The sequence below is a fragment of the Oncorhynchus keta genome, chromosome 15, assembly GCF_023373465.1.
Source record: "Oncorhynchus keta strain PuntledgeMale-10-30-2019 chromosome 15, Oket_V2, whole genome shotgun sequence".
In the NCBI taxonomy this organism is placed as follows: Eukaryota; Metazoa; Chordata; class Actinopteri; order Salmoniformes; family Salmonidae; genus Oncorhynchus; species Oncorhynchus keta.
The window spans coordinates 36,525,332-36,549,717 of NC_068435.1; the positions used below are offsets into that span (position 1 = coordinate 36,525,332).

Consider the following 24,386-nt stretch of genomic DNA (forward strand, 5'->3'; position numbering starts at 1 on the left):
GGAGCTTAATTGGAGGCAATTTTTTCCTACAACAGGACATTGACCCAAAGCACAGCTCCAAACTATTTTTTATTTATTTATCTGTTATTTTACCAGGTAAGTTAACTGAGAACACGTTCTCATTTGCAGCAACGACCTGAGGAATAGTTACAGGGGAGAGGAGGGGGATGAATGAGGAGGGGGATGAATGAGCCAATTGTAAACTGGGGATTATTAGGTGACCGTGATGGTTTGAGGGCCAGATTGGGAATTTAGCCAGGACACCGGGGTTAACACCCCTACTCTTACGATAAGTGCCATGGGATCTTTAATGACCTCAGAGAGTCAGGACACCTGTTTAACGTCCCATCTGAAAGACAGCACCCAACACAGGGCAGGGCATTGGGATATTTTTTTAGACCAGAGGAAAGAGTGCCTCCTACTGGCCCTCCAACACCACTTCCAGCAGCATCTGGTCTCCCATCCAGGAACTGATCAGGACCAATTTGATTGATTAACTATTTAGGGAAGAAGCAGTCGGCTGGTATTCTGTCTATAATGGAGTTTAATTGCTGCAAATGGAGGATTCTTTGACGAAAGCACTTTGAAGGACAATTATTATTTATAACCTTGTCTTGATCTTGATTATATTTCCTGTTCATTTTGCAACTGATTTCATGTACGGTTTCTTGGAAAACAAGGACATTTCTAAGTGACCACAAACTTTTGAACGGTAGTGAGAGAAAAAGCCCTTGCAGGGTCGTTCAATGTGATTTCTATCACTTTTTGACTGCACACCATGACATTTTTATTTTAATCTAAATTTGAACTTCCAATTGCTACCACAAAGATGGCCTCCGGTCCGCACACGGTTGACTGTCAATTTAAATTGTCATGTCTATTCTATTTTCTATATTTCTATGATTTAATTTGGAAGAATGACAGTGTAATTTACTGTTTGAAAGTTGAAATGCCAATGCTTTTCCCATTTTAGTGCATTTATCAGCCAAAACTTGACACCCACCCTCTATTCAAGAGCATGCTTTGTCTCAACCGCGAGCGGGCACAACCCAAACACCTCAGATTATGTAAAATGGGTTATCAGCTACAATGTATATGACAAAGTTAATAATGACAGATTTTTTTTATATAATTGATGTTGAAAGTTTTTATATATACAGTTGAAGTCTGAAGTTTACATACCGTAAGGGAATATTTTGCCATATGGTTAGTGAGAAAGTCCACATTGCAAATGTACGGACCCCTACTAGATGTCCGAAAACGTTTGGTAAATTCGCGGGCGGTGTCGGGCCGTGCGGTAGGGCCGGATTCTCCAGGAAGTCATCAAATGAACTCTCTCGGACATTCGGTTTCCATTTATAAAATAATCAAATTTTGGTCAATTTTCCACTGTCCCGGTAAATCCCACAAGCGGGCGAATGGAATCATATTGCAAATGTACAAAACATCATGAATAACGATTTTTATTTTACCAAGCAAGTCAGTTAAGAACAAATTCTTATTTTCAATGATGGCCTAGGAACAGTGGGTTAACAGCCTGTTCAGGGGCAGAACGACAGATTTGTACCTTGTCAGCTTGGGGGTTTGAACTTGCAACCTTCCGGTTACTAGTCCAACGCTCTAACCACTAGGTTACCCTGCCTCCCCGATGTGGCCTTATCTCCTAAACTGAAAATATTTCAAAGCCGAAACTGGGTGTGCATAGGTTTGGCATATTGGGCAGTTGGCCCCGAACAAGATGGCGACGAGGCCACAACGGTTTTTGAGTTATGGCCATTTTTCTGGGATTAAAAGTTCAAAATGAAAATAAAGCAATTTTTCTGCTTCACGTCAAAGTGAAGGAACCCACGGTGTCAATAAATAAAGAACCAGCCATTTATCTATCGTCATTTAAGAGAAATCGTACAATGTCAAATTGGTGATGATCAAAAATATATATATATATTTTTAAACAGTTACAGATCCAGTTGCAGCGTGTTCATACGAATCTTTTTAAAGTGTGCTCTGTGAGATTTCTGTGATTTTCTGAAATAACACACACTCACTAAACCCTCCGTAAATAAGTCAGTTCTTAACACAAAGACTTAACTCAAAATTCTATAATTGCCTACCCCAAGGAGGATATGTGTTCACTTTCAGCTTCCTGTGTAAACCGGAAGTGCCTTAAAATGGTGTCATAGGGGCTGTTTCGAAGGGATAAAAAGGTCAGATCTTTTCAAACTTCATATGTGTGATTAGGCAACCCTCATGAACTGTAAGTCAGTCATTTCTCCCAACAGATGTCAAAGAAAAGCTCTCTCACACACACACACACAAACAGCAAGGATGGAGTGACAGTGTGGTGCTTAAAGACGCACAGAGCCTGCAATGGCATTTTCATATTCTCTAGGCCGTGCCGAGTTCAACAAGATGCCCAGCTTGACCGTAGCTCGCTCTGAGTGCAGCGACCGTGAAAAAAGTAGGCCCAAAATGTCATTTGCTTTTGGGTGACAGTGAAAGAACCATTAGGGTGAGAAGCACAATTCGACCTCATGTACGTTCCTGAGGTCCTCCCGATCTGTGCAAGCCTAACCTTGACTGTGTGGCATTAATCAGGGTTTTTAAGTATTTAAGTATTAAAGTATTAAGTATTAAAATAAGTATTTGGTCACCTACAAACAAGCAAGATTTCTGGCTCTCACAGACCTGTAACTTCTTCTTTAAGAGGCTCGTCTGTCCTCTACTCGTTACATGTATTAATGGCACCTGTTTGAACTTGTTATCAGTATAAAAGACACCTTTCCACAACCTCAAACAGTCACACTCCAAACTCCACTATGGCCAAGACCAAAGAGCTGTCAAAGGACACCAGAAACAACATTTGTAGACCTGAACCAGGCTGGGAAGACTGAATCTGCAATAGGTAAGCAGCTTGGTTTGAAGAAATCAACTGTGGGAGCAATTATTAGGAAATGGAAGACATACAAGACCACTGATAATCCCCCTTGATCTGGCCCTCCATGCAAGATCTCACCCCGTGGGGTCAAAATGACCACAAGAACGGTGAGAAAAAATCCCAGAACCACACGGGGGGACCGAGTGAATGACCTGCAGAGAGCTGGGACTAAAGTAACAAAACCTACCATCAGCAAGGGCACTGAAGATGAAACTAGGCTGGGTCTTTCAGCATGACAATGATCCCAAACACACCGCCGGGGCAACGAAGGAGTGGCTTCGTAAGAAGCATTTCAAGGTCCTGGAGTGGCCGAGCCAGTCTCCAGATCTCAACCCCATAGAAAATCTTTGGAGGGAGTTGAAAGTCCGTGTTGCCCAGCAACAGTCCCAAAACATCACTGCTCTAGAGGAGATCTGCACAGAGGAATGGGCCAAAATACCAGCAACAGTGTGTGAAAACCTTGTGAAGACTTACAGAAAACATTTGAACTCTGTCATTGCCAACAAAGGCTATATAACAAACTATTGAGATAAACTTTTGGTTATTGACCAAATACTTATTTTCCACCATCATTTGCAAATAAATTCATAAAAAAATCCTACAATGTGATTTTCTGGATTTAGTTTTCTCATTTTGTCTGTCATAGTTGAAGTGTACCTATGATGAAAATTACAGGCCTCTCTCATCTTGTTAAGTGGGAGAACTTGCACAATTGGTGGCTGACTAAATACGTTTTTGCCCCACTGTGTGTGTGTGTGTATATATATATATATATATATATATATAATTACACTGCTCAAAAAAATAAAGGGAACACTTAAACAACACAATGTAACTCCAAGTCAATCACACTTCTGTGAAATCAAACTGTCCACTTAGGAAGCAACACTGATTGACAAATTTCACATGCTGTTGTGCAAATGGCATAGACAACATGTGGAAAATATAGGCAATTAGCAAGACACCCCCAATAAAGGAGTGGTTCTGCAGGTGGGGACCACAGACCACTTCTCAGTTCCTATGCTTCCTGGCTGATGTTTTGGTCACTTTTGAATGATGGCGGTGCTTTCACTCTAGTGGTAGCATGAGACGGAGTCTACAACCCACACAAGTGGCTCAGGTAGTGCAGCTCATCCAGGATGGCACATCAATGCGAGCTGTGGCAAGAAGTTTTGTTGTGTCTGTCAGCGTTGTGTCCAGAGCATGGAGGCACTACCAGGAGACAGGCCAGTACATCAGGAGATGTGGAGGAGGCCGTAGGTGGGCAACAACCCATCAGCAGGACCGCTACCTTCGCCAGAGCCCTTCAAAATTACCTCCAGCAGGCCACAAATGTGCATGTGTCTGCTCAAACAGTCAGAAACAGACTCCATGAGGGCCCGTTGTGCTTACAGCCAGAGAACACCAAGGTTGGCAAATTCGCCACAGTCAACTTGGTGTATGTAATCTTCTGACCCACTGGAATTGTGATACACTGAATTATAAGTGAAATAATCTCTCTGTAAACAATTGAATTGGCCTTGAAATACATCCAAAGGTGCACTTCCGATTGACTCAAATGATGTCAATTCGCTTATCAGAAGGTTCTAACGCCATGACATTTTCTGGAATTTTCCAAGCTGTTTAAAGGCACAGACGTACATACTTAGTGTATGTAAACTTCTGACCCCATGGAGTTGTGATGCAGTGAAATAATCTCTGTAAACAATTGTTGGAAAAATGACTTGTTTCGTTCACAAAGTAGATGTCCTAACCGACTTGCCAAAACTATAGTTTGTTAACAAGAAATGTGTGGAGTGGTTGAAAAACAAGTTTTAATGACTCCAACCTAAGTGTATGTAAACTTCTGACTTCAGCTGTGTGTATATTATTTTTTTCTTCAGGAAATTATGCTAGTTTGACAACCCTCTTTGTAAGCTTTTAAATTATGTCAAACTCGATCGTTGTATCTTTTCCAGTGCTGAAGACATGGATGTCTCATATACCATGAGGAGGGTATGCAAAAAGGTTAAACTTTGGGCACCTCTATCTCTTGAATGTTTTGGCATTCAGGTCCAAAAAGTTACTTTCTGACCACTGGGCGAGTATGTATGGAGAGTTTAGTTTAAATCAAAATAGGTGTTGTCAAAAAGTGATTCTAATCAAGTGGACTAACCCAGCAGACAATACAGTGATATGATTTAATCTGTATCAGGCCAACTTCAGTGTCATTCTCTTATGATCTGATTTCAGGAGCCCAGTCGTCAGCCTCCACCCCCAACAACATGCAAGGTCCGTGCCACTCCCAGCCCAATGTCATGGGCCTCCACGGTGGCATGGCCGGCCAGCCCCCAGGCACCACCTCAGGCCCCAGTATGGGCCAGCCCAGCCTCCAGAACCAGATGATGGGCCTCCAGGGCCAGCCTGTGTCCTCGTCCCCCAGCCAGATGGTCCAGGGTGGGGGTCCGGGGCAAACGGTCCTCTCCAGACCCCTCAACCCAGGGCAGAGAGGAGGCATGACCCCACCCAAGCAGCTGGTGCCCCAGCAGGGCCAGGGGGTGATGCACAGCCAGGTGGTTGGAGGGCAGGGGCACCAGGCGATGCTCCTACAACAGCAGCATCAGCAGCAACAACAGCAAAACTCCATGATGGAACAGATGCAAGGAAACAAACATGCGTTTGGGGTGAAAGGTCAAGCTGGGGTCATGCGGGGTCCGTCTCCTAACGGGCCCGGTAACATGTCTCAGTTCCAGCAAGCTCAGGTGGGCCAACAACAGCAGCAGCAGCAAATGGCTCAGCTCCAACAACAGCAGCAGCAACACCAGCTACAACAACATCAACAGATGACCCAGCAGCAGCTCCAACAGGTATCCAAAAAGTTATTTGCATTGTGGCAATAGGTGGAAAACCCAATTTCCCTGTGTAGGGAAATATTATTTCACTTGCTCATTCCTAAATTTGTTTAGGTCCCCATGGGTGGCAACCCAAACCAGGTCATGGGTATGCACAGTCAGATGAGACTCCCCAGTGGTCATCCTCTGGTCCAGCAGCAGCAGCTCCAACAACAGAAACAACAACAAGCCATTCTACAACAGCAGCAACAACAGGCGACGCAGCAACACCCACACGCTCTCGGAGACCCCAGTGGCTGTACAGGCGACATGGGCAGTGTCCAACAGATGCTCCAGGACATACAGGGTCAGCAACAGCAGCAAGGCATGACAGGAATTGGAGCCCCCCAGCACATGCAGGTGGGCAACGGCCACTTCCCGGGTCACGGGATGAACTTCAATCCCCAGTTCGGGGGTCAAATGCCTATGAGTGGGTTGTGCACTCAGGCAGGGGGTTTTCCAGTGAACAAGGACGTGACGCTCACCAGTCCTCTCCTGGTCAACCTGCTCCAGAGTGACATCTCGGCTAGTCAGTTTGGACCTGGGGGGAAGCAGGGGGCTGGAGGACCTGGCCAGGCCAAACCCAAGAAGAAGAAACCACCACGCAAGAAGAAGCCCAAAGTAGGGGAGGGACAGCAGCCGATGGATGGGCTAGGGTAAGGAGCTGAATGTTATTGAAATCTTAAGCTATATCCACACAAAGTATTTGGTATTGGACATGGTTAGTCATTTGAGGTATTATTTTCTTCTACCCAGGGGTCTGGATGTGGGTGTTGGCCTGGAGGACCCAGAGCTGCCAGCACTGAGTGGGGAACAGGGGGAGGGCATGGACCATTCTGGACCCAAACTTTCAGACTTCACCAACAGGCCTGCAGGTATGCAATGTTCATGATTCTTGGTTTGCTCACTCACACTTGTATCTTTTAGTTGAATGGCTTCTTATCATTCCTTTTTTCTCATGTCAGGTTTCCCAGGTCAGCCTGGAGACCAGAGAGTCCTACAGCAGGTGCCTATGCAGTTCATGCAGCAGCATCAACAACAGCAGCATATACAGCAGCATCAGCATCAGCAGCAGCTGCAACAACAGCAGCTACAGCAACAACAGCAGCAACAGATGCAACAGCAGATGCAGGGAATGCAAGTTCCTCCAGGACAGCAACAGGGGGTGGCTGGAGCTCTGGGTCAGACTCAAGGCCAGCCACAGATGCACCCTCATCATCTACAACAACAACAAAAGCAGCAACAACCACACCATCAACAGCAGCAACAACAGGTACCATCGACTGCGTGTGTGTCGTCACGACACATTTTCCATGTTAACTATGGATTATATAGCTAATTTGTTCCGGTTGTGTTATATTAGCAGATGGTCATGAAGATGCAGCAGGAGCAGGCTAAAAACCGGATGCCCCTCCATCCAGGTGGGCAGAACCCCCCCAGGGGCATGATGAACCCCGGGGAGGCCCAGAGGATGCCTGGCACCCAGCAGGGCAACATGCCCGTCATGATCAACCTCCAGGGGCACGGAGGAGTGCCCCCCTCCCCAGACAAACCCAGAGGGATGCCCCTCATGGTCAACCCACAGGTTGGACACAATCTGATAGATGTTTGAATTATATCATATTTATTATTGTCTTGTTAATATTCTATGCCTAATTAATTCCCTGGGGTGTGTATATCATCTATCCCTACCTATGTAGATGACTGGCGCAGCCCGGCGGATGTCTCACCCTGAGGCAGGGCCTGGTTCCCAAGGAACGGGGGCTGAGGAGGCCCCTGGAGGTCCCAATTCACTGCAGGACAGATCTGGAGGCCAGGAGATGGGGATGCAGTCTGGGAATGGAGCCCAACAGTTGGTGGTGAACCAGGGCACAAACGCCCACATGATGAAGCAGGGCCCCAGCCCCTCGCCCATGCCCCAGCACCCTGGAGCCAGTCCCCAGCAACAGATGCCCCCTCAGCCCCTGCAGGGTGGCCCCATGCCTGGCCTCCACTTCCCTAACGTTGCCACCACCTCCCAGAGCTCCAGGCCCAAAACACCCAACCGGGCCAGTCCCAGGCCCTACCACCACCCTCTCACACCTACCAACCGTCCTCCCAGCACTGAGCCCTCTGAGATCAACCTCTCCCCTGAGAGGCTGAACGCCTCCATCGCAGGCCTGTTTCCCCCCAAGATCAACATCCCTCTGCCACCCAGGCAGCCCAACCTCAGCCGGGGCTTTGAACAGCAGGGTGGGCTCAACCCCACCACTCTCAAAGCCATAGGGCAGGCCCCTCCCAGCCTAACTATGTCCAGCAACAATGGAAGTGGTGGAGGTAACTCTAACAATGGTCAGCAGTCTTTCCCTATAGGCAGTGGAGCGGCCAACTTGGGCCAAGGGAAACAGGACAAGCAGTCTGGAGGAGGGCAGGCTAAAAGGGCCAGTCCCAGTAACAGCCGCAGATCCAGCCTTGCCTCCAGCCGCAAATCCACTACCCCCAGCCCGGGGAGGCAGAAGGGGGCTAAGACTGCCCTAACCTCCCCTCACCAGCAACACATGGTCAACCCCCAGACAGGGCAGCCCATGATGTTGAGCCCTACCCCAGTGCCTCCTAGCCCGGTCTCACTCCCACTCGCAGTTGGGGTGGGCCTGGATGCCCATCAGATCCAGAGCCCCTTCCAGGGGTTCCAGGATAACACAGCTGAGATGCCCAGGGAAGGGCAGGGAATGGCAAGTGTAGAGCAGCGGCAGATGCCCCAGCCTTTGAGGGAGCTCTCTGCCCCCCGGATGGCTAGCCTTCGTGTCCCAACTCCTCAGGAGGCTAAAGCTGGGCTTGAGCGCAGAATGGTAGCAGGGGAGAGGCAGCCTGTACAGATGGCTCCTCAGCAGGAGTTTGTATCTGTATATGAGGCCTCTCCTGCTCTCAGGGATGTTCCTACCTCCCTTAACCAGCTACTGGATAACGCAGCCACCCCCAGCGTGCCTGCCAGGCCCACTCAGAGTGCTCCAGCTGGGGATACTGTCTACAAGGAGATCACTAAAGCCTCCATAGATCAAGAGAACCCATCCAGTGCTTTTCAGAGCTTGGAAGTGGGGGATACTGCTGTTGCTACTACTGGTGCTGCTGTGAACGAGCCAGAAGCTAAACCCAAGCCCAGCTCAACCCCCCGCCCCAAACTCCCAAATCCAGCCAGTAGTCCTAATCTGCAGCCTAAAGGAAGCCCCAATCTTAATGCTAATCACAGCCCTAGCCCCAATCTAAACTTGACTGTTAGCCCGAACCCTACTCTAAACCCTGCTCCTAGTCTTCGTGTCAATGTGGGCGCTAGCCCCAACACAGCCGCAGTCAGTCATAGTTGTCCCAGCCTCAACGTTTCCCCCAGACCAAACTCTAACTCAAACCCTGCAGTTAGTCCCAAATTAATCCCCAGCCCTAAACCCCTGGCCAGTGTCTCCACAGTCCTGCAGATCCCTGCGTCCTCTGCCACCATCTCCCCCAACCAGATAACTGTGTTTGTCACCTCCAACACTATCAGTTCCACCCCTCAGGCCCCACCAGCCATCGTCTCCACTATGGTGGCAATGCCCAGTAAGAACATCAGACCACAGCAGCTCAGCCAGCAGACCACTGCCCCCCGGCCCCAATTCATTACCACGCCTGTGTTTATTAATACCGGTACCCCAATTTTCCAGGTCCCCGCTGCATCTGTGGCCCCCAACACCACAATGGTGTCCCAGCCGATCACCATGGTAGGGCCCATACAGGTGTCCACAACTAATATCCAGGTCACCACCGCTCCAACCCAGGCCCAAGCCCCAGGCTCTGCCTGGACCCAGGCTTCTGTGGTCAGTGTGGCCGGCACCCAGCCTGCCCGAACGCTAGTTGAGCAGGTCCAGATGGCCAGTAGACAGGCTTCCCCTGTTAGTAACTTGCCTCCTCCCCAGCAGCAAAGCCCTACCACTCCCAAACCAGAGACCTCTGGTGAGGCGCTCACCGGACAGAAATCTACCCCACCAGTTGGGCAGCCTTCCCACCGTCCAAGCCCCTATCCCACAGCCTCTACGTTTGCCTCGTCTCCCTTCCAGAAGCCCCTAGGGTCCGCCTTTCCATGCTCCCCCTCCTTGGCTGCCCAGGGCAAGCCTTTCCAGGCTCCTGGCTCTGCACCAGTGAGCAGTCCACCAGATTCCCAGCAGGTTTCTAAGGAATGGCTAACCCAGACTTTAGGGGGGGCTTACCAGCACCAGACAAGTCTGAACGCTGGGGGTGTGCCCATTCATACATCCCCTGCATCTCTCACCCAGACTGAGGCCACAGTGTCTGGAGCACAGACTCGGACTACTTCTGCTGCTGCTCCGAAAGACACCACTCCTCCCCCTCCCGTATCAGCTCCAACTCCTGTTCATGCTCAACCTGCTACACCAGCCCAGTCCCCTGTTCCTGCCCCAGTCTCTAAACATACCACCCCTCCGCCAGTCTCAGTCCCTGTCACCACCCCAATCACTACTACTGCCCCTGTTCCGACCACTGCTACATTTCTCCCTGATCCGGCTCCTCCTTCAGCCCCAGTCCCGATACCTAATCTGTCCCCATCTACATCTCCTGTTGTTGCCACCACTGGACCCTCCAACCCGCCCAGGGACTCCTCAGCCATATCCTCCCCAGCGGCCCTTACCCCTACTGTGGCTCAGCCTGTCCCCACAGCCATGGAGCCTCCAAGCCAGCCAGCCCCACCAGAGGCCACAGCACCTTCGGAGAATACCCAGATCATCCCAGGTACATATCAATCAATCCATGATTGAGTAACTTATCAACCTTTCAGTGATAATAACAACCTCCACCATCTCCTTCCTCCCAGTGTCAATCCAGCCTGAAGCTCTACAGCAAGAGGAGCCTTCTGCTACTGAAAATACTGGTAAGTAATGTCACACTAACTGCTCTATAACAAAATGGTGGATGCTCCGGACCCTTTATGTATTGACATGGCAATGACATAATATGACTTGGTAACAGAGTACAAATGGAATATATGCAAAGATGGTGGTATATCTAGAGGGCACCATAACATGTAACAACTACAGCATAGAAGCACAAGTTACACTACACGAACAAAAGTATGCATTTACCTGCTCCTCAAACATCTCATTCCAAAATCATGGCATTAATATGGAGTTGGTCCCCCCTTCGCTGCTATAACAGCCTGGGAAGGCTTTCCACTAAGGTGTTCGATGGGGTTGAGGTCAGGGCTATGTGCAGGCCAGTCATGTTCTTCCAGACTGATCTCGACAAACCATTTTAGTATGGACCTCGCTTTGTGCATGCTGAAGTGAGATAGGGCCTTCCAACTTTGTGGCAACAGTTTGGGGAAGCGCAGAATTGTCTAGAATGTCATTGTATGCAGGTAGCGTTCTCTTGGCATCCCCCAAACCCAGATTCGTCCATTGGACTCCCAGATGGTGAAGCGTGATTCATCACTCCAGAGAACCCGTTTCCACTGCTCCAGAGTCCAATGGTGGCAAGCTTTACACCATTCCAGTTGGCACGTTGCATTGACCATGGTGATCTTAGGCGAGGACAGACGATTTTTACGCACTTCTGCAGTCGGCGGTCCCGTTCTCTGAGCTTGTGTGGCCTACCACTTCACGGCTGAGCCGTTGTTGCGCCTAGACATTTCTACTTCACAATAACAGCACTTACAGTTGACCAGGGCAGCTCAAGCATGGCAGAAGTTTGACAAACCTACTTGTTGGAAAGGTGTTATTGTATCACAGAGCTCTTCAGTAAGGCCATTCTACTGCCAATGTGTGTATAAAACATTATATGGCTGTGTGCTTGATTTTATATACCTGTCAGCAACGTGTGTAGCTTAAATAGCCGAATCCACATACTTTTGTATATACAGTATTAAATAATGTTATAGTCTGAGACCAAATCTGAAAATGGTATTGTTATAAGATACTTGTACAGGTCTTGGACCGTGCTTTTAGATGATGCACTGTATGCCGTGAACATAGCAGGCATCTTGTTGTGATATTTAGTAACTTTTTTTGTTTGTCACTTTTTCCTTCTACAGCAGAAGAAGTTGCCACTGTGACTGAACATGGGTGAGGTTCTCAAGACATTTCAGACTAACAAAATGTCAGTATAAAATAAATACTTGTCATGCCAGAGATAATTGGGTTATTCCATTGCCTGTAAAAGGTTACTTCAGTATTCCTTAGGTATTTGTTAGTAATTGGCCTAGTCTACAGTAAGTGTCATGTTTGTAAACAGAAATGCTTTGCCATTTGTAACTACTAAAACTCAGGGAGTTCATAAGTCGATGAGCCACTTGTTACACTACATGACCAAAGGTATGTGGACACCTCAACGTTTCTGTTCTCTGATCTTGTGTGGCCTGCCTCTTTGCGGCTGAGCTGTTGTTGCTCCTAGAAGTTTCCACTTCACAATATTATCACTTACAGTTGACCGGGGCAGCTCTAGCAGGACAGAAATGTGACGAACTGACTTGTTGGAAAGGTGGCATCCTATGACAGTGCCACTTCTACTATTTTCTGCAGCCACACACGTCACTTCCTGTTGTACGTGGAACGGGAGAGAGCTCGGTTTTGTTTGTTTGGAATGTTCTCGGTAGCTACCTAGCTTCTTCTGTTGGATCCCACGACGCAGTTGGCATCAGTTGCTGGGACTGCTTGTATCTTTCCAGTGATCCTGCCGACCAAGGACGGGTCTGAGGAGCTATTTGGAGTCGCAGCTCGCCTAACTGCTAGATAGCTGGACATCAACCTAGCTCGGTGTTCTTGAACGCAGCCTGCGACCTGGTTAGCCATTGTGGACAGTGCCATTGCTGTCTCTATCACGCGTGAATGATCTTTTAAACAAAGAAAAAGAGACCTACAAGGAGTTAAAACAAAAAGAAAATAGCTTCAAGTTTTTTGTCCAAATACTGGTGGATTCTACTAATAAAAGAATGGATGACCTGAAGAACAGTTTGCAGTTCTCCCCGAGTCAGCTCGACGAGTTGAAACAGGAGAACGGCAAGATGGCAGCAATCTGTAAGTAATTAAGAGAGGACATCAGTCCTGTGTGTGAATCCATGATAACAGATAAATCAGACTATCTTGAGGGACAATCAAGGCGTAACAACATGGTTGTGGACGGAATTGCAGAATCTCCACCTGAGACCTACCTGGGTGGAGTCTTGAGGACAAAGTGAGGGAAATGATCTCTGAGAAATTGAAGATGGACCTTTGGAAGATTGAGGTGGAGCGTGTCCACAGGACTGGAAAACCCACTACCGGCCCTGGTGACAGGCCCAGGCCGATAGTAGTCACGTTCCTGAGGTTCAAGAACAAGGTAGCTGTTCTGGAAAGAGCCAAGAACTTGAGAGGAATGCATATCTTAACCAGGACTATCCTGAAGTTGTGCGCCAGAAGAGGAAAGAACTGATCCCAGTCATGATAGCTGCCAGAGCACGTGGGGACATTGGGTTCATCCGCTATGACAGGCTCATTGTCCACCCTCCCTCCCAGAAGCCTGGAAGGGATGAGAGCCAAGCCTATGGGTTCGTAGCCTCAACCCCGCAGCACACACACACACACACACCAATTGATTAATGGAATGTATATATGTGCTGAATGTATATATGTTTTCTCTGGCTTTGTCTGCTCTTTTCAATAGTATGTCTATCTCTGTTAATTAAGCTACCCAGGAAAGGGCTGAAAATAGCCCATATTAATATATGTAGCCTTAGAAATAAGGTTAATGGAGTCAATAACTTGATAACATTCATATATTAGTCATTTCTGAGACTCGCTTAGTTAATTCATTTGATGATACAGCAGTAGCAATACAAGGATATAACATATATATATATATATATATTGCCCTGGAACTTCAATCCATCTCATATTGCTCAAATAAACAACAAACATGGTTTCAAAAAACAGATAAGGCAACACCTCGCTGCACAACTTCTTTCCCCTATTTGACCAGATAGTTTATATGTATGCATTGATATGTAGGCTACGTGTTCCTTTAAAAAAATTCATGTGCTTCTTCTCTAATGATGTTCTGTATTATGTCATTCTGTATTATGTTTTGTGTGGACCCCAGGAAGAGTAGCTGCTGATTTTGCAACAGCTAATGGGGATCCCAATCAAATACCAAATACGTTGAAAGTCACTGAGTCCGTAAGGCCATTCTACTGCCAATGATTGTCTATGGAGATTGCATGGCTGTGTGCTCACTTTTATACACCTGTCAGCAACGGGTGTGGATGAAATAGCCGAAGCCATTAATTTGAAGGGTTGTCCACATACCTTTTGTGTATGTATATGTGTATATATATTTATAGTTATATATATATATAGTGCATGTATGCTTAGCATGTAAACTATATCCAAACATCCAAAGATGACAAGTACTTCCACTGCATAAGAACTGACTGTGCTAATTGAGTATGAATATGGCTATGTCTGATTTCTTTCTTCTGGGGATGATTGTCACTAAGAGTATGTTGGGGGAATAAAACCATTTTTGTTAAGCATTATTACAGTTTAGTTGACTGCTGTTTTTCCACTTCTATCACAGATGGGCAAAGAAAAGAAAGACACCCGTTAACTTGGGCTCAAGGTATGTATTTACACGTGAGCACTGCCAGGACGCACGCAGCAGCCCTGTCGTGTCCACCATTTTGTTATCTATCGGATACTATTTACGGTGAAGACGGACAGTATCTGTGGTGGACAGGCTCCCGAGTGGCGCAGCATCGCAGTGCTTGGGGCGTCCCTACAGACCCTGGTTCGATTCCAGGCTGTATCACAACCGGCCGTGATTTCCCATAAGGTGGCGCACAATTGGCCCAGCGTCATTTGGCTTTGGCCGTGGTAGGCCGTCATTGTAAATAAGAATGTGTTCTTAACTGACTTGCCTAGTTAAAGGTTAAATAAAAAAATAGATGAGGAAAGCCCACTCCGAAGCGATTTTCCCAACTTGAAGGAATACCGGAGCGATATTACAACTTTTACTGAGTAGCTACTGAAGTTTCTTCTTTTTTCTTTGTAACTGACCTCTCCTCCTGCTTTTCTTTTCTATCTCCTCTGCTGTGTCTCTTGCTCTGTTTTCTGTCGGGCATCTATCAGGGCTGCCGTGGAGAAGTCAAAGGGTCCTAGCAGACGGAGCTCGCGGGCCGACAAGGAGGTGGAGGAGGAGACTGTGGCAGACAGCATGCAGAGGAAGAGACCGGCCAGGCCTGGAGCCGGTGCTGCTGCTAAAGGTGCACGCAGACTTGATTTAGAGCACAAACACTCTCTCATACACAATTTACTCTTACATATAGTTTACGTTTTTATTGTAAAGGGATTTGTCTCATCAAACATGTCCCCCTCTCTCTCCTCTGTGTCCTTTCAGAAACGGGTGCCAGCCCTACCCAGTCTAAGAGAAGGAAGTCTAAATGACCACAGTAGTGAAACCCTGTGAACTGAACTGTAAATGTATTTTTCTTTGTCAATCATTCGATGAGCTTCTTTTCTCCAGGATTACACATTTTTGATGGTGAAAATAACCATGTACAGATAATTGTTTGAAAAATAATTGTTGATGTTTTGTCCCTGCTATCATGTGAGGTTGTAGCTTGTGTGTGTGTGTGTGTGTTTAATTAATTATGTGAAGACTGATAATAAAACTTGACTCAATTGTATAATTATGTTGTAAAACTTCATTAAATTTTCTACTACTTTTTTGTCCTGTGATGAAATGGTGTGATATTCTGTGAAAGTTGGCTGCATGAGTTGTTTCATATACCGTTTTAACATGGTTCAATGCTGTCACCTTTGCATTGCAGGCTGAAAATTGAGTATTTACTGTAATTCAGAAAGTGACCCTATTTCTCATCGGTTTTATCTTGATCTTACCGGAAATCAGTGAATTACAACTGTTTTAGGGAGATCTGACGCAGTTGCTACCTCAGATTATGAGCCGAGCAAAAATCGCAAATGAGTTGTACTACCCACAGAATGCCACTGGGAGGAGCAAGAGAGCTATAACTCTCAGGTCAATGAAGGTGTGGATGAAAGACCACCAGATCAAGACCCTGTCATGGCCAGCCCAATCTCCAGACCTGAACCCCATTAAAAACCTGTGATCAAGAGGAAGATGGATGGTCACAAGCCAGGCGTGGCATAAAGTCACCCAACATCAATGTGAAAGACTGGTGGAGAGCATGCCAAGACACATGAAAGCTGTGATTGAAAATCAGGGTTATTCTACCAAATATTGATTTCTGAACTTTTCCTAAATTAAAACATTAGTATTGTGTTGTTTAAAAATGAATATGAACTTATTTTCATTGCATTATTCAAGGACTGAAAACATTGCATCTTTATTGTTATTTTGACCAGTTGTCATTTTCTGTAAATAAATGCTCTAAATGACAATATTTTAATTTGGAATTTGGGAGTAATGTTGATAGTAGTTTATAGAATACAACTAAAATGTTAATTTTACCCAAACACATACCTATAAATAGTACAACCAGAGAAACTGATCATTTTTCAGTGGTCTCAATTTTTTCCAGAGATATGTGTGTGTGTATATGTACATATAAACTCAGCAAAAAAAGTGTCCTTTTTTCAGAACCATGTCTTTCAAAGATAATTCTTAAAAATCAGAATAACTTCACATATCTTCATTGTAAAGGGTTTAAACACTGTTTCCCATGCTTGTTTAATGAACCATAAACAATTAATGAACATGCACCTGTGGAACGGTCGTTAAGACACTAACAGCTTACAGACGGTAGGAAATTAAGATCACAGTTATGAAAACTTAGGACACTAAAGAGGCCTTTCTACTGACTCTGCAAAACACCAAAAGAAAGATGCACAGGGTCCCTGCTAATCTGCATGAATGTGCCTTAGTCATGCTGCAAGGAAGCATTGAGGACTGCAGATGTGGCCAGGGCAATAAATTGCAATGTCTACTGTGAGACGCCTAAGACACCGCTACAGGGAGACAGGACGGACAGCTGATCGTCCTTGCAGTGGCAGACCATGTGTAACAACACCTGCAGGACAGGTACAGGATGGCAACAACTGTCCGAGTTAGACCAGGAACGCACAATCCCTCCATCAGTACTCAGACTGTCCGCAATAGGCTGAGAGGGGCTGGATGTAGGGCTTGTAGGCCTGTTGAAAGGCAGGTCCTTACCAGACATCACAGGCAACAACGTCGCCTATGGGCACAAACCCACCGTTGCTGGACCAGACAGGACTGGCAAAAGGTGTTCTTCACTGACGAGTCGCAGTTTTGTCTCACCAGGGGTGATGGTTGGATTCACGTTTATCGTCAAAGGAATGAGCATTACACCAAGGCCTGTACTCTGGAGTGGGATCGATTTAGAGTTGGAGGGTCCGTCATGGTCTGGGGGGGCGTGTCACAGCATCATCGGACTGAGCTTGTTGTCATTGCAGGCAATCTCAACCTTGTGCGTTACAGGGGAGACATCCTCCTCTTTCATGTGGTACCCTTCCTGCAGGCTCATCCTGACATGACCCTCCAGCATGACAATGCCAACAGACATACTGCCCGTTCTGTGTGTGATTTCCTGCAAGACAGGAATGTCAGAGGGTCGGTGTTCTGCCACACCTGTGTTCCAATGGCATGTTGTGTTAGCTAATCCAAGTTGATCAATTTGCCATTGAAAGTGATAGTTAGAAAACCCTTTTTCAATTATGTTACCCAAGCTGAAAACTTGTGTTCTGATTAAAGAAGCAATAAAACTGACCTTCTTTTAGACTAGTTGAGTATCTGGAGCATCAGCATTTGTGGCTTTGATTACAGGCTCAAAATGGCCAAAAACAACAAACTCGTCAGTCTATTCTTGTTCTGAGAAATGAAGGCTATTCCATGTGAATAGTTCATTCATTTGTACAAAGGAACAGACCGTCATTGTTACTAAACTCCTAACTATATTATATACAATTGGGAATGGGAGCAAGAGACAAAATTCATTATGTACAGTACATAATAGCATTTGGACTTGTCAGTCTTGATTGAAATGTATACATAATTAGTCATCATTGATAAAAATTCCCTTAACAATCAGAATGTCATCAATATACACCACTGCACCCTGCTCGTACAGGTCCCTGAAAATCTCGTCTACGAAGGCTTGGAAGACTGATGGAGCATTCATCAACCCGTACGGCATGACGAGGTACTCATAATGCCCTGAGGTGGTACTTGAAGCCATCTTCCACTCGTCTCCCTCCCGGATAAGCACCAGATTGTACCCACTCCTGAGATCCAGTTTAGTGAAGATGCGCGCCCTGTGCATTGACTCAATCGCCGTGGTGATAAGAGGTAGCGGGTAACTGTACCTCACCGTGATTTGATTGAGACCGCTATAGTCAATGCACGGGTGAAGACCTCCATCCTTCTTCTTCACAAAAAAGAAACACAAGGAGGCGGCTGAAGTGGAGGACCGAATGTACCCCTGACGTAGGGATTCGGAGACATATATCTCCATAGCCACTGTCTCCGCTTGCGACGGGATACACGTGACTCCTGGGAAGTGCAGCGTCTACCAGGAGACTTATCGCACAATCCCCCCATCGATGGGGTGGTAATTGAGTTTTTACAGATGGCGAGAGCCAAATCGGCATATCCTGAGGGAATGCACACGGTGGAGACCTGGTCTGGACTTTCCACCGTGGTAGCACCAACGGAAACCCCTACACACATCCCCAAGCACTCTCACGACCACCCCGTGAGTGCCCTCTGTTCCCAGGAAATGGTGGGGTTATGACGAGCCAAACAGGGAAGGCCTAGTACCACGGAAACACAGGAGAGTCCATGAGAAAGAGACTGATTCTCTTCTCGTGACCCCCCTGCGTCTCCATGGCCAGGGAGATGGTGGCTTCCCTGATTAGCCCGGATCCTAATGGTCGACTATCCAGAGCGTGAACCGGGAAAAGTCAATCTACAGGAATAATGGGGATCCCTAAACTAAGAGCTAACGCTCTGTAGATAAAATTCACAGCTGCGCCCGAATTGGCGAGCGCCTTACGCTGGGAATGCGGGGAGAACTCAGGGAAAAAAATAGGTACAAACAGGTGGACAACAGAGGACTCTGGATGAGAGTGGTGCAGACTCACCTGGGGTGACGCCAGAGTGCGCTGCCTGCTGCCTTGTCTCCCAGAGGGATCAGCCCAGCACTGACCGGCGGTGTGCCCACAGATGGCGCACGTGAAGGTCCCTCCTCCAGCCTCCCTACGCACAGCCCCGCCCAACTCCATGGGCACCGGAGCGGGAGTGCTGGGAGATGGAACCAACAGAGCCCCCTCAGGACGTCCACGGATGACCAGCAGGTTATCCGACCGGATGGGCAGATCCACCAGTTGGTCAAAGGTGATGGTGGCATCCCTGCAGGCCAACTTCCGTCAGATGTCCTCGCGTAGGCTGCATTGATAGTGGTCGATGAGGGCCTGTCGTTCCATCCTGCTCCGGTAGCCAAGGTCCGGAACTCCAGCGTGAAATCCTGTGCACTCCTCGTCCCCTGCCTCAAATGTTAGAGTCGTTCCCCCGCCGCTTTACCTACGGCGGATGGTCAAACACGGCTCAGAATTGGCGGGTGAACTCCTCGAAGTGGTCCAACGCCGCGTCCTCCTCTCTCCACACAGCATTTTCCCACTCCAGAGCTCTCCCCGAGAGGCATGAGACGAGTGCGGATACTCTCTCCCTTTCTGAGGGAGCTGGGTGAAAGGTGGCCAGGTATAGGTCCAGTTGTAAAAGGAACCCCTGGCACTGTGCGGCCGTCCCATCATACTCCCTGGGAAGGGTGAGATGCATCCCACTGGAGCTGGATCCGGACAGCACGGGTAGAGGTCTGGACAACGTGATCCATCATGGCACCGAGATGATGTGTTCCTCGACTCCCCTGACCGGGGTACCTGCCCCTGCTGAATCCATGGTTTGGTGTAAGATTCTATCAGGTGTGTGTGTACTGGTAGCGAACTCAGGTGCAGGAGAGCAGGGATTTGTGACCCGGCGTACACATTATTGAGGCAAAAGTGCAAAACGCGCAAAACAGTCACAAGAATTATGTTTAACAATAAACATCTTCGTGAAATACCACGGGGGAAAAAAACAGTCTGGCGCGTCAACAACAAACATGGAACACAAACAATCTTACACAAAGACCAGATGGGGAACAGAGGAATAAATACATGTAGATTGATTGGGGAATGAAAACCAGGTGAGCAGGGAACAAGACAAAACAAATGGATACGTGAAAAATGGAGCGGCGATGGCTAGAAAGCCGGTGACGTCAACCGCCAAACACCGCCCGAACAAGGAGAGGAGCCGACTTCGGCAGAAGCCGTGACAGAATGTGCCAAAGCGCAGAGTAACTGACAAATATACGAACGCTCAACACCAGTTGAATATGGCTGTTGTCAGTAAATGATGCCAAAAAAGCATGAATTATTGCCAGCAGCACAGTTGCAGTCACCAATGCTCTGGATAACATAAAAACAGTCTTACCAGCTCTGCTAGGGTGAGTAAAATGGTCAGTGAACGATTCTCTCCCGTTAAGCACTCTCCCGAGTGCTTGACTTGTTAGGACAGATCAACCCTTAAAGGGATGGGTCGAGCTAAAGCTTAAGAGGGTGTGAACTATGCTGAATGAGTGTTGACAAAGAAGAGCTCTCCAGTATGTACCAAATATTCAAAGTCCATTTTCTGAAAAGTGAATTTACAACTTTCAAAGAAGAATTACTTTCCCATTGTTCCTCAAATGCTGTGTTTACTCCCCCTTGGAGTAAAGATGGATTGATGTTTCTAATTTCGCATTTCAAACATATTTTTATTCTGTAGATTATACGATAGGCTATGCTCTTTGGCCGGACTGAAATGTACTTCTTCCAGAGCTACCTTCATTTGACGGACATGAATGATTGTCCCTCTGTCTTCCCTCTAGTCTATGATAGGCCTATTCATATTTGTAATAATATGTTGTTAAAGATTAAAGGCAATAGGATACATTCCGGTATTGAAGTTATACATTAACTTTTAATTTGATTAAAATTATTTGTTGTCAATCAATCTTGAAATAGAAAAACATCAATTTTCAGACGCCTTCACTTTTTTGTTACGTTACAGAATTCTTCTAAATTTGATTAAATTGTATTTTCCCTCATCAATCTACAAACAATACCCCATAATGACTAAGAAAAAACAGTACTTTTTTTGTCTGCACATCTATAAAAAACAAACACAGAAGTATCACATTACCATAAGTATTCAGACCCTTTACTCAGAACTTTGAGTCTTCTTGGCACACCTGTATTTGGGGGGGGGGTTCCCTTTCTTCTCTACAAATCATCTCAAGCTCTGTCAGGTTGGATAGGGAGCGTCACTGCACAGATATTTTTAGGTCTCTCCAGCGATGTTCGATCGGGTTCAAGTCCGAGCTCTGGCTGGACTACCCCAAGGACATTCAGAGACTTGTCCCAACACCACCCCTGCGTTGTCTTGGCCATGTGCTTAGGGTCGTTGTCCTGTTGGAAGGTGAACCTTCACCCCAGTCTGAGCGCTCTGGAGCACAGTTGAAAAATATATGAGAAATAGAAATCAAAACGAGATGGTCTTCAGAGATAGATGGGAGGGGTTGAGGGAAGCTGAAGGAAGGGACAAAAACAACAAAACATTTGATTGGAAGTGATGCAGACAACTCCGTTGATGGAAGCCACAATCTATCTGCAATATTAAAGCTGATCAACAGCTTTAGGAGACAAACAGAGTGAAATAAACTGTTATTGGGTTTTGTCATTAGCATTAACTGAATACCCTTTTCCCTGTCTCTCCCTCCCTCCCTTAATTTCTCTCTCAATCTCTCTCTCCCTCCCCTTTCCCCCTCTCCTTCCTCCTTCTACCGCTCCTCTCCTACAGCAGCTGACAGAGAACAGTTCTCTGGGAGACCTGCTGAGAGGAAGTATTGATGTGTCTTCCTGTCAGATTGGTGAGTGACTTCCTCTTCATGTTTCCCTCCTTCTGTAGGGGGGTAGAGAGCATGGTCAACCTTTGGATGACCTCTAGATGTCTGTCTCTCATCCCCTCTTTATCTCTTCACTCTTCACCTCCCACTCTCTCTAGTTGTATCACTGTTCCTATATTCGTCTCTGCAGTGTATCTACTCTGTATTGATACACTCTAAAGGTTCAATACACAGCAATCACATTACTACAGGCACATGCTGGGCCATATATCACTCTGTTTGTTATGAGTGAGCACCAAAACAGCCAGACTAGCATGTGTTCATTGCTGCGTCTATATTGTGCTCTTGCTCCCTTTCTCCCCCTAGTGGTGAGGTCTGATGGTAAGGGAAGCAGGGTGTATGTGTTCTCCCTCCTCCCTGCAGCCTCTCCCAGGGCAGGGCAAGTCATTCAAATTGCTGCCAACACCCAGGAGGAGCTCAAAGAGTGGGTCATCAGACAGGTCAGAGAGGTCACCATGAGGTCACCATGACATCAGAGGTCACCATGACATCAGAGGCAAAGGTATGGACTTCACAGAAGGGGAAGAGAGGGGGGCATTTAGATTAAGGTTTTAAAGGAATAGTTTATAAGAGTAGGATTATTCATTTGTAGTGTGTCCTACTGATAGTCTGTGAAGTAATGTGTGTGTGTGTGTGTGTGTGTGTGTGTGTGTGTGTGTGTGTGTGTGTGTGTGTGTGTGTGTGTGTGTGTGTGTGTGTGTGTGTGTGTCAGTCAGTCAGCTGGAGGAGGGGAAGATGATAGAGTGGAGGAAGAAGATTGCTCTGGAGCTGTCTGACCTGGTCATCTACAGTAAACATGTACCCTTAGTAAGGACACATCTGTGCTACACACACCAGCATATCTCACCCCCATCTCCTCCTTTTCCCTGTAAAGATTGGGATGGAGCGGGTGTGTTTCCGGGACATGCCGTCATTCCCGGAGACCAAGGCAGAGAAATATGTGAACTGGATCAAGCGGCAGAGGTCCTGCAGTACAACCGGCAGCAGCTGTCCCCCGTAGACAGAGGCTGGACTCCTTCATCTACAACCCTCTGCCCATGTTGCTCTGTGGATCCCAGCTGGTCGCACTTAACTTTCAGACCGCAGGTACAGAGGGAGGGAGGAATGATGGGTTGTTTGAGGGAGGGAGTTACTGTGGTATGGGTACACTCAGGTAGGAGAGGGGATTTTTCCCAATGAAGAATAACTGGTTTACCACACTCGGGGGCCTGGAGTCTGTCACCCTGCAGATAGTGTGTGTCAGTGTGTGGGTGTTTAGTTGGAGTGAAAGTGTTTAAACTGTTTGTCCTTTCCCAGGTGTTGGATGCTCGTGACCTGCCTAAACATGGGCGTGGCATCATGTGCCTGCTAATTGAGATTGAGGTGTGTGGAGCCGAATACGACCAAGCAGAAGACCGACTCAGAGGGCTTGTAACAGACCTGACATTAATACAACTGATTCAACCAATCAGTTTCTATTTATATCTCGTTGTTGAATAGTTGACAGGTGTTATTTCACCAGGCTAAGAGAAGAGTCCAAGGTGTTAGGACAACTAATGGCGTGAAAACATTTCAGATTATGATTATCATTCTGTTTGCATTCCTAGACCTATGACTGTCTGTGTTATCTCAGGTTGCTGGTCGGTCCCTCTGAAGAACAGTTATAATGAGGATCTGGAGCTGGCCTCTGTTGGTGTACATGGACATCACTAGGGCAGGGTACGTACACTCACTGGACTCCACCACCCCTGTCAGAGTGCCCATCACAAATTGGCTGGGAAGGACAGTTATTCACCCCGCCTCACTCTTCTCCTTCAACTTATTTTCTCTCCCTTTGCTAGGATGAGAATGGGGAGGTGCTAAGCCTGTTCCTGCCGGTAGGACGTGCATCTGTGGCAGTGGTCACGCAGACAGGGCTCCGTGATACAGGCTCCACGTCTTCAGCCTCCTCCATGCCCCAATCCCCAGCAGCTCAGACCAACAGAGGCAGCAAGGGCTCCTTCAAGGCCCGCTACCAGACACACCCTCATAGTATCACAGGAGGCTCTGCTGGACCTGGACTCTCAGAACAGGAGGTATGTGTAAGGGTGCGTACTTCTATGTATAAACATGTGTTTCTATCTGTCTGTGTTAGAGCATTTAAGTGTTCTGTTTTGTATGAAATTCTAGAGTGTCGTCTCTCTCCCACGCTCAGGATGGTGTGCAGGTGGGCGGAGAGAATCGCGTTTAGGTCGGACCAATCAGGGTCCTAAATCAGGTATTCCAAGGCCCAGTCCCTCCCTATACCGATGATGTCACCGACTGCTGTGAACACTGTTTCTATGGAAATGTCCTACATTTGGCCTACATTTCAGGCAGCTCTCTGTCCCTCTGCTCTCTCTCTCTCCTCTGTGTGTCCCTCTCCCCCTCCATCTAGTAAGTTGGTGGTGAAAGAGAAGCTGTTAGTCATAGACAGTGAAGAGAAAAGACAAAAACAACACAAGAAACAAATAAAATGATTAAAAGTTTCAGCCCGCGGCTAAGATGTCAGGAGATGGTGAATTTTTTGTTGTGCTCTACTCAAGCG

General features: G+C 47.1%; 2 protein-coding genes across 4 annotated transcripts in view; one reads left to right on the forward strand and one right to left on the reverse strand.

Annotated features, from left to right (window-relative positions):
* LOC118394878 (nuclear receptor coactivator 6-like) overlaps positions 1-15,526 on the forward strand; it is a 29,674-nt gene extending 14,148 nt beyond the window's left edge. For 2 of the 3 annotated variants that reach the window (XM_035788488.2, XM_035788490.2), the window contains 11 exons: positions 5,168-5,781; positions 5,881-6,461; positions 6,562-6,680; positions 6,771-7,078; positions 7,169-7,390; positions 7,506-10,560; positions 10,643-10,699; positions 11,858-11,888; positions 14,377-14,418; positions 14,928-15,061; positions 15,196-15,526. In XM_035788488.2, the coding sequence (XP_035644381.1) occupies positions 5,168-5,781; positions 5,881-6,461; positions 6,562-6,680; positions 6,771-7,078; positions 7,169-7,390; positions 7,506-10,560; positions 10,643-10,699; positions 11,858-11,888; positions 14,377-14,418; positions 14,928-15,061; positions 15,196-15,242 (5,210 nt within the window). In that variant the 3' untranslated portion in view covers positions 15,243-15,526. Of the gene's footprint in view, positions 1-5,167; positions 5,782-5,880; positions 6,462-6,561; positions 6,681-6,770; positions 7,079-7,168; positions 7,391-7,505; positions 10,561-10,642; positions 10,700-11,857; positions 11,923-14,376; positions 14,419-14,927; positions 15,062-15,195 lie in introns of those variants that run through there. The other variant, XR_004827830.2, reaches the window with a different exon arrangement.
* The window catches only part of LOC118394883 (E3 ubiquitin-protein ligase RNF114-like), a 345,693-nt gene continuing 329,362 nt past the window's right edge, over positions 8,056-24,386 (reverse strand). Inside the window, exon 7 of the mRNA XM_052463955.1 lies at positions 8,056-8,067. The gene's annotated coding sequence lies outside the window, so the exon portion shown is untranslated. The remainder of the gene's footprint in view (positions 8,068-24,386) is intronic.